The 15,411-nt window shown below is 45.6% G+C and overlaps 1 protein-coding gene across 1 annotated transcript; it reads right to left on the minus strand.

Moving 5' to 3' along the window:
* Positions 1-8,349: 8,349 nt before the first annotated feature.
* On the minus strand, positions 8,350-10,378 carry LOC125548428 (adenylate-forming reductase 06235). Its single transcript, XM_048712023.1, has one exon. It carries the CDS (start codon positions 10,316-10,318, stop codon positions 8,624-8,626), a length of 1,695 nt encoding a protein of 564 aa, XP_048567980.1. The 5' UTR covers positions 10,319-10,378; the 3' UTR covers positions 8,350-8,623.
* Positions 10,379-15,411: the final 5,033 nt, after the last annotated feature.

A 15,411-nucleotide genomic window follows, 5' to 3' on the forward strand; every position in this document is an offset into this window, starting at 1 on the left:
CTATAACATAGATATGCAAATACAATCATGACTAAGTTCATGATAAATTAAGTTCAATTAATCAAATTACTTAAGAACTCCCACTTAGATAAACATCCCTCGAGTCATCTAAATGATCGCGTGATCCATATCAACTAAACCATGTCCGATCATCACGTGAGATCGAGTAGTTTTCAATGGTGAACATCTCAATGTTGATCATATCTACTATATGATTCATGTTCGACCTTTCGGTCTCCAGTGTTCCGAGGCCATGTCTGTACATGCTAGGCTCGTCAAGTTTAACCAGAGTATTCTGCATGTGCAGAACTGTCTTGCACCCGTTGTATGTGAATGTAGAGCTTATCACACCCGATCATCACGTGGTGTCTCAGCACGACGAACTATTGCAACGGTGCATACTCAGGGAGAATACTTATACCTTGAAATTTTAGTGAGGGGTCATCTTATAATGCTACTATCGTACTAAGAAAACTAAGATGCATAAAAGATAAACATCACATGCAATCAAAATATATGACATGATATGGCCATCATCATCTTGTGCCTTTGATCTCCACCTCCAAAGCACCGTCATGATTTCCATCGTCACCGGCTTGACACCTTGATCTCCATCGTAGTGTCATTGCCGTCTCGCCAACTATTGCTTCTACAACTATCGCTAATGCATAGTGATAAAGTAAAGCAATTACATGGCGATTGCATTTCATACAATAAAGCGACAACCATAAGGATCCTACCAGTTGCCGATAACTTCTACAAAACATGATCATCTCATACAACAACGTATACCACATCATGTCTTGACCATATCACATCACAGCATGCCCTGTAAAAACAAGTTAGACGCCCTCTACTTTGTTGTTGCATGTTTTACGTGGTTGCTACAGGCTTCTAGTAAGAACCGGTCTTACCTACGCATCAAAACCACAACGGTGTTTTGTCAAGTTTGATGTTTTAACCTTCAACAAGGACCGGACGTAGTCAAATTTGATTCAACTAAAGTTGGAGAAACAGACACCCGCCAGCCACCTTTAGGCAAAACTAGTTGGATGTCTGTCGGTGGAACCGGTCTCATAAACGTGGTCATGTAAGGTTGATCCGGGCCGCTTCATCCAACCATACTGCCGAATCAAAATAAGAGGTTGGTGGTAAGCAGTATGACTATCACCGCCCACAACTCTTTGTGTTCTACTCGTACAAATCATTATGCATAAACCTGGCTCGGATGCCACTGTTGGGGAACGTAGCATGCAATTTCAAAAAAATCCCTATGCTCACGCAAGATCTATCTAGGAGATGCATAGCAACGAGAGGGGGAGAGTGTGTCCATGTACCCTCGTAGACCGAAAGCGGAAGCGTTTGACAACGCGGTTAATGTAGTCGAACTTCTTCTCGTTCCGACCGATCAAGTACCAAATGTATGACACCTCCGAGTTCTGCACACGTTCAGCTTGATGACGTCCCTTGAACTCTTGATCCAACAAAGTGTCGAGGAAGAGTTCCGTCAGCACGACGGCGTGGTAACGATGATGGTGAAGTGATCCGCGCAAGGCTTCGCCTAAGCACTACGTGAATATGACCGGAGGCGTAAACTGTGGAGGGGGGCGCCGCACACGACTAACAATGTTTGTTGTGTGTTCTAGCGCCCCCCCCCTCACATATATATATAGGTTGGAGGGGAGGAGAGGCAGCCAAGGGGGTGCCCCAAGCAGGAGGAATCCTACTTGGGGTCCTCCCAATTCGGCCTCCCCCCTTTCCTATTCCTATTCAGAGTAGGAAGGGAAGAGGGGGAAGGGGGAATCCTATTCCCTTTTTCCTTTCCTTCTTCCCATTTCTTTCTCCAATTTGGCCAGCCCATATGTGGGGGGCGCACCAGCCCCTTTATGGCTGGTGTGTTTCCCCTCTTGGCCCATTAGGCCCATATATAGCTTGCTGGGGGTTGCCCGGAACCCCTTCCGGTGACCCGATATGTACCCGGTACCCCCAGAACACTTCCGGCGTCTACCGTCCTATATATGAATCTTTACCTCTCGACCATTTCGAGACTCCTCATCATATCCGTGATCTCATCTGGGACTCTGAACAATCTTCGGTCACCAAAACACATAACTCATAATACAAATTGTCATTGAACGTTAAGCGTGCGGACCCTACGGGTTCGAGAACTATGTAGACATGACCGAGACACATCTCCGGTCAATAACCAATAGCGGAACCTAGATGCTCATATTGGTTCCTACATATTCTATGAAGATCTTTATCAGTCAAACCGCAATGACAACATACGTCATTCCCTTTGTCATCGGTATGTTACTTGCCCGAGATTCGATCGTTGGTATCTTTATACCTAGTTCAATCTCGTTACCTGCAAGTCTCTTTACTCGTTCCGTAATGCATCATCCCGTAACTAATTCATTAGTCACATTGCTTGCAAGGCTTATCATGATGTGCATTACCGAGAGGGCCCAGAGATACCTCTCCGATACTCGGAGTGATAAATCCTAATCTCGATCTATGTCAACCCAACAAACACCTTCGGAGATACCTGTAGAGCATATTTATGATCACCCAGTTACGTTGTGACATTTGATAGCACACAAGGTATTCCTTTGGTATCCGGGAGTTGCATAATCTCATAGTCAAAGGAATATGTATAAGTCATGAAGAAAGCAATAGGAATAAAACTTAACAATCATTATGCTAAGCTAAAGGATGGGTCTTGTCCATCACATCATTATCCTAATGATGTGATCCCATTCATCAAATGACAACACATGTCTATGGTTAGGAAACTTAACCATCTTTGATTAACGAGCTAGTCTAGTAGAGGCTTACTAGGGACACTGTGTTTTGTCTATGTATCCACACATGTATCAAGTTTCCTTTTAATACAAGTCTAGCATGAATAATAAACATTTATCATGATATAAGGAAATATAAAATAACAACTTTATTATTGCCTCTAGGGTATATTTCCTTCAGGTAGCCCTATCATCCTTTCGCTGGAACCCATTCCACACTTCATGAGAGAAGGGGCAAGTCAGCAAAAGACGAGTCATCATCTTCAACACTTGGTCATGGAGAGTGCACTTGTCGGAGTGTGGCCATCCCCTTGCAATCAGTCGAACAGTCGTCCAATTCCAGTTTTCTAGCAGCAATCAAATGTAGAACCTAACCTTTGGTTTAGTCTTAATCTTCCAAGTGGCACGAAAAAGATGATGGATGATCCTTGACGCAAACTGGATGTCATAAGTGGAGGTGGTAAAGTAGCAGCTGTCGGTCATTAGTGACCTGCAAATCATGTCCTCCGTTGCCATTAGTGCAACCTGTTGGATTAGCTCCCATAGATAGATGAATTATCAAGGAGCTCTTCACAGTCAACCCTTTGTAGCCCCTTCGCCCTTCTATTCCCATCCATGTCCTATTTTATCATCAGATTTTTTTTGACAAGTGAGGGCAAATAAACCAGGGGCAATCATAGTAGGAGCATTTTCACTAAGCCATGCATAGTGTGGGCATAGAAGAGTTGTTGATCCGAGTCATCACGTGGTATGAGCATGCCCTTCCAAGGCCTTTGGTTGTTTCTCCACTCATACTAGGCCCAACAAAGTTGCAGTGCTCACCTATATGACTCAGTGTTCTTGATTCCTAGGTCACCGGCCTTTGTTGGCACACATACCCTTTCTAGTTAACAAGGAATTTTCCTCCGCAAGACTCCTAATCCCAAATCCATAGGAAGTTCTTGCATATTTTATCCATCCTCTTAATAGCCCACTTGTTTGGAGTGAAACCGGTCAGGAAATAAGTAGTGATAGCAGTCAACACATATTTGATTCGCCTAAACGTCCCAGGCAATCAACTTCCCTCTCCATCCCTTTAGTCTTCCCACCATCTTATTAGTAATTGGGAGAATGTCCACGCAACGAGGCCTTCAGAACCCCAGAGGCATTCTAAGGTATTGGCAGGGGAAGAGATCGCACTGAACCACCAAAATCTTCAGTGACGTTGTCAAAGTCAAGGGCCTCGCATCGGATGGGGCAGGCGACATATTTGTTGGCAGTGATCATGAGTCCAAAGATCTGTCCAAACCTCTCCAAGATGGCATAGACAGCACAGATCTCATTCTTGATAGGGTTAATGAATAGTGTGGCATCGTCATCATAAATGTTGGTGTAGAGTCTGGTAGCCCTTGGGGTGAGGGAGGATAGGACCCCATGCTCTGTATCATGATCCAACCGCCTTTGCAAGGGATCCATGGCAAGGATGAACAACATTGGGGATAATGAGTCACCTGCCAGAGACCACACATATGCCAGAACAACGCATCAGGCGAGTTGTTAAGGAGGATACGGGATGAGAAGGACCGCAAAGAAATGGAACATAGCTCCCTCTAACATCGCCAAACTAAAAGCCTTCCGAATGTCCAATAAATATCCCCATCCAATAGAGTCAAGTCTTTCACAATGTCAAGCTTTAGGAAGATCGTTGATTTTTTTCTCTTCGAGTTGGCTTCCCTAATAACATGTTGGATGTAGAGGAAATTGTCTTGGATAGATCTTAGTTCGATGAAGGCACTCTAAATGTTCCACACTACGAATTACATCTCTGGATCCAACTTATTTACCAACAACTTGCACAAAATTTTGGCGACTCTATGCATGAGGCTGACTGGCCAAAAATCCAAGGCATAATAGGGCATATCCTTCTTGAGGGTCATTATGATGTTCACAGAGTTAAGCGGGATCCATATGTCAGCCTTGAGGGAATGGAGCTCGTTGATGGACTTCAACAAATGGAGCTCGTTGATGGCCTTCAACAAGTCCTCTCGAACCAGACCCTGACACTTCTTGTAAAGAAGGCCCATGAAACCATCAAGTCTAGGAACACTGTTGGAGTGCAGCTTAATGATCACTACTTTGAGTTCGTTGGTGGAGAAGTCATCTTCAAGGTGTCCCAAGTCTCGGACTGAGAGGTTCAAGGCATTCCAGTTGAAGTGCCAAGAGTTAAAACCCGGTGAGCCCACGATCTTCTTGAAGAGCCTCAGCAAGATCTCTGCTTTCTCATTGTGATCATTGGTCATCATGCCACATAGCTTCTTAAGCACTAGAATATTATTTTTCTCAATCTCCTATTAGTCCGCAAGTTGGAGAGCTTAGTGCTTGCATCCCCAGCCTTGATTTGCATTAGTATGGACCTTTGGCGCCATTTTATTCGCTCCAAGGTAGCAATCCCCGGGAGCTGAGCCTTCAGAAGCCACCATAGTTCCCTCTCTAGTTATGATAACTCTCTCTACTCCTGGGATGAATCCAAGTTGCAGCTCACATCATTTTCAATGGCCTCCTATATATATGCGCAATACTATCATTTTTTATAATAACAAGGTTACTTATCCTTGCACACCCGCGAATTTGAAAATCAAATGGTTGCATGACTTGAATAATGTGTGGAGAAACCCAGAACGACAAGAAACAATTAAGTGGGGCATAAAAAAGGTTCATATGATTGCTTATGAGGTCTTCAAAACTATGCTTGGGTGGAGGATGGTCAACAGAATCACTGCTGGATGAAGAAGTTTCATCAAGGACGCCCTTTCGTCAAACTCATGCTTGTAAATTTCATCTGATGTTTGTCTCTTTCTAGTATTAGTATGCATGACACTTCTTTGAACTATTGTCTGGTTAAATCATCTTTTGGAGAACTGGCTTGTCGACTCCAAGGATGATGAAGTCTGGAGCTTAGCAGTGGTGTGGGTTATCATCATACAACTGTTCAGTTTACCTCATGTTGTTCCAGGTAGATCATGCATCGTAATCTCTTTTGTTTTCGTGTTGATCATGATAGTTGTATAATAGATTGCGGTTTCTTTTAATAGAAAGAGGATCTCTCTTTATCAAAACAAAATCCAAACCACACCGTACCATAACATAATTTTTAGTGTCAACAGATTGACCATCCCAACTTCTGTCCACGTTGCAAGTCATTTCTTCTGTATCCTTGTGTCCCTTTGCTCTCAGCCTCCTGATCTAAATCCTTTGCTTTAGTTTAATTTGCAGCAATTTTGCATTTAGAGTATGGAGAATCTAATTAAACTAATTTGTCGTTGTAGATGTTTTTAATTTTATTTTTCAACTGGGCTTACCCCCTTTCCATTATCAAGATAATGGAAATACACAAGTGCAAAAGAACAAAGGGTACGAGAAAGAAGGGAAAGCGAGTTCGAGCAGTACAGGAAACCCATTGCACATGCTCATCATCAAAACATGCACCATGGGGCAAAAACATGGACAACACTAGAGCAAGCAAAAACTAGATCTATTAGAATGCATATAAAGTGTTGTAGCACAAAGTACCAGGATAGCCACATAAAAATTTCAAAAGAAACATCGTTCTAGAGATCATGCAACAAGGATAGCCAACACCAACATCACCAGCAACTCCGTGAGACTTCAACCACCAGCAATTATCCAATTAGTAGCACCGCAAATCCTCATCAGCTTCAGAGCGTTGCCGCGAAGGAGATCATCTCCCGCCTTAAGAGTCACTATATCCTCATCCTTTCTAAGACCTGCCTAGGATATTAGTAAAGTGCATACAGAAAAGATGATCTCGAAAGGGCTTTGAATCAGCTTATGCTCAAAAGTAGCATGATTTCGTGCATTCCAGATAGCCCAAGTCACTACAGGTAATCCAATAATATAGAATTGTTGTAGTAGTGGATTTTAATCCTAGTTAAGGTGTCATTCCTATCCCACGTGGAGTGCCCCCAAGTGGTCAACACAAGTCAAGGAAGTCAACAATGGGTCAAGCCACCCCCATGGGTCCAAGCAAGCCACTCTGGTCAACGGAAGTCCAAGCTAGGCTTCATGGTTAAAAAATCAAAGGAGGAAGACCACATAAAAGAGGCCCAAGCTCAAGCAAGGAAGTATCCTCATAGTGTAAGGATTCTCCCCTATTGGGCCACAACCCACCTCTTAGCCCAACAAGGAGCACATGGACCAAAAGACAGAAAATTACCTAGTTCTACACTCCCACCTTCTTACTTCAAGTGTAACCTTGGTCATTTGTCAAGGATCCCTAGGCTAAATAAAGCCCCCCATGGGCATGTAACAAACTCACTCTCACTTGAATACACTCAAGTGGAGTCTCACTCTCTTCCTTCCAAGCCCCTTCAAGGGGGCAAAGGAAGGGTGAGAGCTCGGAGTCCGAGGGATCTTGTAAGGCTCGGACTAGTAAGGAGTCATGGGACACGGGAAGAAGTTGCGTTCTAAGTGCCCTATGTGCCAAGCACCACTCTTAACGAGCCTCCCATAGGACGTAGGTTGCGCTTCCATGAGGCAATTGAACCTATGAAAAACATCATCGTTCCACTTTGTCAAGTGTATGACAACCTTCGTTATAAGGTCGTCGTACATGCCCTCGCTAATTTTTGACGCGGATACTAAGGATACCCCTATCGAAAGTTGAATCTCAGACGTCAACAAGATTTTTTCCCCATTGTTTGAGAAAGCATAGGACAAAGATAAAGTTGCCAACAACTATTGGGACAAAGATCAATTCTCAATACAACACCCACTGTTCAGCAAACCTGCATTGTAAAAATAAATGTTGATGCATTTCAATAGTTTTGCAAAAGGACCAACACGGTTCCAGGCCACTTTGTTTATCTCATCACTTGCTTAGTGAGAACCGCACTTTGGAACAACTACCAGAGAAAGATTTGTATTTTCAAAGGCAACTTAGTTGCCCAAATCTATTTAAAGTGGCACCTGGCAAGGTGTTTTTCAAGCCATTTATACATGGATTGATGGTATATACACCATTTTTATGTAAGCCCCGGTGAACAGTATCAGATTCATTAGTGAGTTGCAAAGTTTCCACAGACACGCACCACATGCCACTAATTAAGAAACTCAGGATTCAACCTTCTCATGAAAAAGTTGTTCATATTGATCTGGTGGAATTAGGAAACAGTACTTTCAGGCTCATTGCATATAGCAAACAACTGGGGGAAATGCTTACTAAGAGGAGCTTGCCTATGAAGGGAGTCTTTCCACACCCTAGCAATATCATCCATCTCGATTTTTTTTCTTCCAACCATATAAATCTATTTCACCTTTAGAATAGATTTCCAGCAGGGAAATCAGAGAATCTAGGTTGATATATACTCCCAAATTTTCCGAAAAGCTAATTATAGGTTCTTCTCTCCATCGGAACAATATGGCCGTTATGTTTATTACTAAACTTGTTGAAGAGATGAAATAGAACCAAGGTCTATCTTTTTTATCAGAGGTTGAATCTATCATCAGACGATCGAAATCAAAAAATCAATGGAATTACACCGCGCGCTTCTGTCAAAACATTGAACTAAGTTAGTACAAAGTTGAGTCATCTATTTTGGAACGGAGAGAGTATTTTTGTAGACTAAGTGAAATCTAAAGAAGTTGACCTAGGACATACTTAGAACTACAAATATTTTGGATCGAGATAGTTTTTTTTTTAAGTTCGTTCTTCATACTCCTTCCGTGCTAAAATAAGTGTACCTGATTTAATACAAAGTTATTTTGGAACGGAGGAGTACTTAACATAAAAGTCGCTATCTCAAAATAAAATAAAATAAAAATCAAGAGTCCCAGATAGGACCAAACGCCGGGATGCCGGCCTTCTTGCATCTCCTCACGACGTCCCTGCTCCCCTCCGGGTTGCTCGTCACCACCACCGCCTCCGCGTTCCACTGTCGTGCCGCGCCAACGGCCAGCTCCGAGACATCCGGACGCCCCATGGTCATCGTGTCGTGCACGATCACACGCCCTCCAAGGTTCTCGTTGCTCGTCACCATGGCTCTTATCCCGTCGCCGTAGTTGGCGTCGATGTCCTTGGCCACCCAGACCAGAGATACCTCCGCCCAACTTGGTTGCATAAGGAACGACAGGAACACGCATATGCCGGAGCCGGTCGCGACCATGGTGACTCTCTGGTACATGCTGATGAGGTAGGGCAGCCCGGCGAAGTGGACTGTACGTACCCAAAGGTGGCTGGGCGGGTCGGAGACGAGGCCCCGGGTGAAGTCTCCCACTGCGCCAGCGAGCATGGCGTGAGTGTCCCTGTCGTCGGAGATGATGCCGAAGGCGTGCCACTCGGAGAGCGGCGAGCGGCTGATGCGACCGAGCAGGCCGGCCTTGACGCCGCCTTGGAAGGTTATGATGGACGCGCGGGTAGACGGCGCGGTGACCGTGACCGGCACGCGGCGCACGGTGAGCCACGGGAGGAAGGTGAAGAAGGTGATGGCGGCCGTCAGCCATAGCTCTTGGCGCTTAGCCAGGGAGGCGACGGTCAGTCTGTGGTAAGATCTGATTGCCGGGTTGTAGCCAGCAGTGAGCATGACGAAAGCCCAGAGCAGTGCGAGCGCGCTCCAGCCAGCGAATCGGTGCGTACGCTCGAACACGTTGTGATGGAGGTGGCGCACGAGCGGAAATGCCGCGAGGCACGAGAGTGCAACCAGGCCGAGTATTGCGGACGCGACGCCCACGATCTCGGGTGGCGTCACGCCGCGGAGCTCGAGCGCCTGCACGAGCGCGTATACCAGCCACGCCAGCGAGGACATGCCGCAGCCGCTGTGGACACCGCCGAGGGACTGGAGGATAGCCGTAACGCCGGTCTTTACGGCGACCGGCACCCATGGCCGGCCGAGGAGCGCGACGGTGAGCCAGAAGACTCCCCGGAGCACCGCCTCGGAGCGGCACAGCGTGAGCGCCAGTATATTCCCGATGGCGAAGACGGCGGCGTGGCGCTTGGCGTAAGGGAAGCGGCCGGTTGCCGCGGCAGCGAGCCCCGCCGCATTCAGCGCGACGCAGAGCATGAAGAGTCGCTTGTACACGGTGAACAAGCCTTGGTCGAGCAGTATGACGCCGAGCCTGGAGTGCCCAGCCGCCGCCCTCACAGGCTTAGCCGGCGCGTTGGATCTCCTGCTCTGCACGCGAGAAACGTCAGCGGCGGTGAGGGACATCTCCTCGTCCGTAGCGACAGACTCATCGTCCGTGTCGCCATCGCTGATGTCGTCGAGGTCGCAGAAGTGGGTGCTCGCACGGCTGCGCGCCGTGAGAAAGCTCGTGGTGGAGTAATTACGGTTGAAAGGCTGAGGGAACCACACCCATCGGCCGCCGCCGGATTCGGCGGGCGGCGAGTCGGAAGGACTAGCGGCAGTGTCTAGAGCAAAGGGGCTTGCCGGCGAGGGCTTGATCTCGAAGGCGACGCCACGGCAGCTAGAGAACTTGATGGCCATGCCCATGGGCTTTGCTGCGGGGCCTTGTTCGTCCATGGCGTCGATCGGCAAGTAACGTGTTCTCCACACGCCTGTACTCTAGTCTAGCATACAACAGTTGCATGGGTGGGGTGCTACCTATGCAGATGCGCATACGTATTTATAGCCAGGTATGGCTAGCTAGCTATAGGCATCGATCATGCACCCATACGAGTGACGATTCAGTTTCAACCATATAAAATTTGAGGTCCAGTTACTCGAGGCAAATTCCGGCGACGGAGAATTAGTCAACTTTCTGACCTTTGCAACTTGATTGGAAATCTATACTACTATATGCCCCGCAAGAAGGGGGGTGCTGGATGAAGCCCTCGCTGTGAGAATTCGCGGCCGCGGCAAGTGTCGATCGTTACACATTGCGACTAGCATCTACTATTATGTCAACCCCAGGACCTTGTGGCCATGGGTGTTCAAAATGAGGTAGTATCCAATGGAAACTTGGAATCTCTAACATGGGCCTTTGGATCTCGAATGTACGGATCAGATCGTCCAACAACCTGTACCACACATTTTGCGGAAAACGCCTGCTTGCATTTGCATGACGTCTTGGCGATTTGATGTTTAGCAATTTTATTTTATTATGAACTTCTGGGTTATATCTGTTCTTCATATATTGGTTATCTGATTATGAGCGTTCTGGTGAGTACATGTAAAAACTTTAATTATGTGAAACAAGATTTATGTGAAACTCGCTCGATGCAGAAGCCGGGCTTATCCTCCTTTTAGAAAAAGATTATGTGAAACTCAGCAAACTGAAGTTAAACAAGTTGGTGTACTTAATCTTTCCAGTCAAATAGTCAAATTCCAATCGAGTTTGTGGCTTTTGACTATTTCTACTACCCTCATCAGGCTCCTTTGTATATGTAGTTTTATTTGTTTCGACACTTTCAAAGATTCCACCAAACATGTCCATATCAACTTCGTTGAAATGGGTTCACTTCTTCAAATAGGAACATATCAGTTCAATTGTCAGAAAGATAACATAATTGGCGTTTCTACTACTATGACACTAGTGTACATGGTCAAGCACTCATATGTAAACAATAATGGAGCTAGGAGGATGCATGATTTGTTAAATGAATATATCTAAATAACATTTTACATCAAAAATCACAACTAATAAGAATGAAAAATTGTTACGTTCTCAACAAGGCTTGCCCATAATGAATCCCCATAGATCATCTCTAGCCCTTCCCGTATCCTTTAATCCCCTAAACTTCCCCTTATCTTTTAAGCCACTAAAATTTTAGGGATTCATCTTTTCTTTACACCTAGTCCTCACCCTACAACTTAATTCGCTAAAAAAGTTGTTGTTTCTTTTCCAAATGATTGCATACAAACTCTATTTGAGCATATATTTTCACAACATATTAGATCAAAACTTCAGACAATACACACAGTTCAAGTATATACCGAATTCAATGTTTTCAAATTTGAATATTAAAATTCAAACACACAATACGGTGCAAATGAACTAATGATCCAAATAAAATATGATAAAAGCACAAGAATCAAGTGCTATGAAGTTACCAATGGTGCTCAGCAAGATCATCTTGGAATTGGCTGTGAGTTTCTTGGTTGTCGATCCTTCGATATGCTTCAAGGAATGCTTGGACATTGTTTGGGTTACTTCGCGGCTCCACCATGGCACCATTGTTGATGAACTTCAAGTTCTCGGGTCCTCTCTCTCATGCTCGATGATCATGTTGTGCAAGACAACACATGTTGTCCTGATCCTACATAGTCTCTAAGGATTCTCGTACTCAACACAGATGCGGACAATCGGAAAGCGCTTTTGAAGCACAACAAAAGCTCTCTCAACATCCTTTTGAAGGAAATATGCCCTAGAGGCAATAATAAAGTTGTTATTTATATTTCCTTGTATCATGATAAATGTTTATTATTCATGCTAGAATTGTATTAACCGGAAAGTTAGTACATGTGTGAATACATAGACAAACAGAATGTCCCTAGTATGCCTCTACTTGACTAGCTCGTTAATCAAAGATGGTTAAGTTTCCTAGCCATAGACATGTGTTGTCATTTGATAAACGGGATCACATCATTACAGAATGATGTGATGGACAAGATCCATCCCTTAGCTTAGCATAATGATCGTTCAGTTTTTCTGCTATTGCTTTCTTCATGACTTATACATGTTCCTCAGACTATGAGATTATGCAACTCCCGAATACTGGAGGAACACCTTGTGTGCTATCAAACATCACAACGTAACTGGGTGATTATAAAGATGCTCTACAGGTGTCTCTGATGGTGTTTGTTGAGTTGGCATAGATTAAGATTAGGATTTGTCACTCCGTGTATCAGAGAGGTATCGCTGGGCCCTCTCGGTAATGCACATCACTATAAGCCTTGCAAGCAATGTGACTAATGAGTTAGTTGCGGGATGATGCATTATGGAACAAGTAAAGAGACTTGCCAGTGACGAGATTGAACTAGGTATGATGATACGACGATCGAATCTCGGGCAAGTAACATATCGATGACAAAGGGAACAACGTATGTGGTTATGCGGTTTGACTGATAAAGATCTTCGTAGAATATGTGGGAACCAATATGAGCATCCAGGTTCTGCTATTGGTTATTGACCGAAGATGTGTCTCAGTCATGTCTACATAGTTCTCGAACCCATAGGGTCCACACGCTTAACGTTCGATGACGATTTGTATTATGAGTTATGTGATTTGATGACCGAAGGTTGTTCGGAGTCCCGGATGAGATCACAGACATGACGAGGAGTCTCGAAATGGTTGAGACATAAAGATTCATATATTGGAAGGTTAGGACACTGGAATGGTTCGGGTCAATCCGGATGAGTTTCGGAGTACCGGGGGTTACTGGACCCCCCCCCCCCCCCCGAGAAGTTATTGGGCCTCACGGGACTAGTGGTGGAAGAGAGGAGGCCGGCCAAGGAGTGGCGCCCCCCCCCTAAGCCCAATCCGAATTGGGTTAGGGTTGGGAGGGGCGGACCCCCTTTCCTTCTCTCCTCCTTCTCCTTCCCTTCTTCTCCTACTAGGAATAGGAAAGATGAGGGGAATCCTACTAGGACTAGGGAGTCCTAATAGAATTCCCCACACCTGGCGCGCCCCCTTAGGGACTGCCACCTCTTCCCTCCCCTCCTTTATATACGTGGCCAGGGGCACCCCATAGACACACAAGTTGATCTTTTAGCCATGTGCTTCCCCCTCAACAGTTACACACCTCGATCATATCGTTGTAGTGCTTAGGTGAAGCCCTGCATCGGTAACTTCATCATCACCGTCACTACGCTGTCGTGCTGACGGAAATCTCCCTCGGTCTCAACTGGATCAAGAGTTTGAGGGACGTCATCGAGCTGAACATGTGCTGATCGCGGAGGTGTTGTGCGTTCAGTACTTGGATCGGTTGGATCGCGAAGACGTTCAACTACATCAACCACGTTACTAAACTCTTCCGCTTTCGGTCTACGAGGGTACGTAGACACACTCTCCCCTCTCGTTGCTATGCATCTCCTAGATAGATCTTGCATGATCGTAGGTAATTTTTTGAAATATTGTGTTCCCCAACAGTGGCATCCGAGCAAGGTCTATGCGTAGTTGTTATATGCACGAGTAGAGCACAATGAGTTGTGGGCGAGAATAGACATACTGCTTACCAACATGTCTTACTTTGATTCAGCGGTATTGTTGGATGGAGCGGCCCAGACTGACATTACATGACCGCGTTCATGAGACTTGTTCTACCGACATGCTTCGCACACAGGTGGCTAATGGGTGGCCCGGTCCTTGTTGAAGGTTAAAACAACACACTTGACGAAAAATTGTTGTGGTTTTGATGCGTAGGTAAGAACGGTTCTTGCTAGAAGCCCGTAGCAGCCACATAAAACTTGCAACAACAAAGTAGAGGACGTCTAACTTGTTTTTGCAGGGCATGTTGTGATGTGATATGGTCAAGACGTGATGATATAAATTGTTGTATGAGATGATCATGTTTTGTAACAGTTATCGGCAACTGGCAGGAGCCATATGGTTGTCGCTTTATTGTATGAAATGTAATCGCCATGTAATTGCTTTACTTTATCACTAAGCGGTAGCGATAGTCGTAGAAGCAATAGTTGGCGAGACGACAACGATGCTACGATGGAGATAAAGGTGTCAAGCTGGTGACGATGGTGATCATGACGGTGCTTTGGAGATGGAGATCAAAGGCATAAGATGATGATGGCCATCTCATATCACTTATTTTGATTGCATGTGATGTTTATCCTTTATGCATCTTATTTTGCTTAGTACGGCGGTAGCATTATAAGATGATTGAGGGAGTCCTGGATTAGGGGGTGTTCGGGTAGCCGGACTATACCTTCAGCCGGACTCCTGGACTATGAAGATACAAGATTGAAGACTTCGTCCCGTGTCCGGATGGGACTTTCCTTGGCGTGGAAGGCAAGCTTGGTGATGCGATATTCAAAGATCTCCTACCATTGTAACCGACTCTGTGTAACCCTAACCCTATCCGGTGTCTATATAAATCGGAGGGTTGTAGTCCGTAGGACAGAATCAACTCCATAAACTATCATACCATAGGCTAGCTTCTAGGGTTTAGCCTCCTTGATCTCGTGGTAGATCTACTCTTGTACTACCCATATCATCAATATTAATCAAGCAGGAGTAGGGTATTACCTCCATCGAGAGGGCCCGAACCTGGGTAAAACAAAGTGTCCCCTGTCTCCTGTTACCATCCGGCCTAGACGCACAGTTCGGGACCCCCTACCCGAGATCCGCCGGTTTTGACACCGACATTGGTGCTTTCATTGAGAGTTCCTCTGTGTCGTCGCCTTTAGGCCTGATGGCTCCTTTGATCATCAACAACGACACGGTCCAGGGTGAGGCTTTTCTCCCCGGACAGATCTTCGTCTTCGGCGGCTTCGCTCTGCGGGCCAATTCGCTCGGCCTCCTGGAGCAGATCGAAAGCTACGCCCCTGGCCATCAGGTCAGGTTTGGAAGCCTAAATTACACGGCCGACATCCGCGGGGACTTAATATTCGACGGATTCGAGCCACAGCCAAGCGCGCCGCACTGTCTCGATGGGCATGA

Source organism: Triticum urartu, chromosome 3 (genome assembly GCF_003073215.2).
Source record: "Triticum urartu cultivar G1812 chromosome 3, Tu2.1, whole genome shotgun sequence".
In the NCBI taxonomy this organism is placed as follows: domain Eukaryota; kingdom Viridiplantae; phylum Streptophyta; class Magnoliopsida; order Poales; family Poaceae; genus Triticum; species Triticum urartu.

Bases quoted from the DNA above. Each gene is read 5' to 3' on its own strand.
- LOC125548428 (XM_048712023.1), bottom strand. From the start codon at position 10,318: ATGGACGAACAAGGCCCCGCAGCAAAGCCCATGGGCATGGCCATCAAG.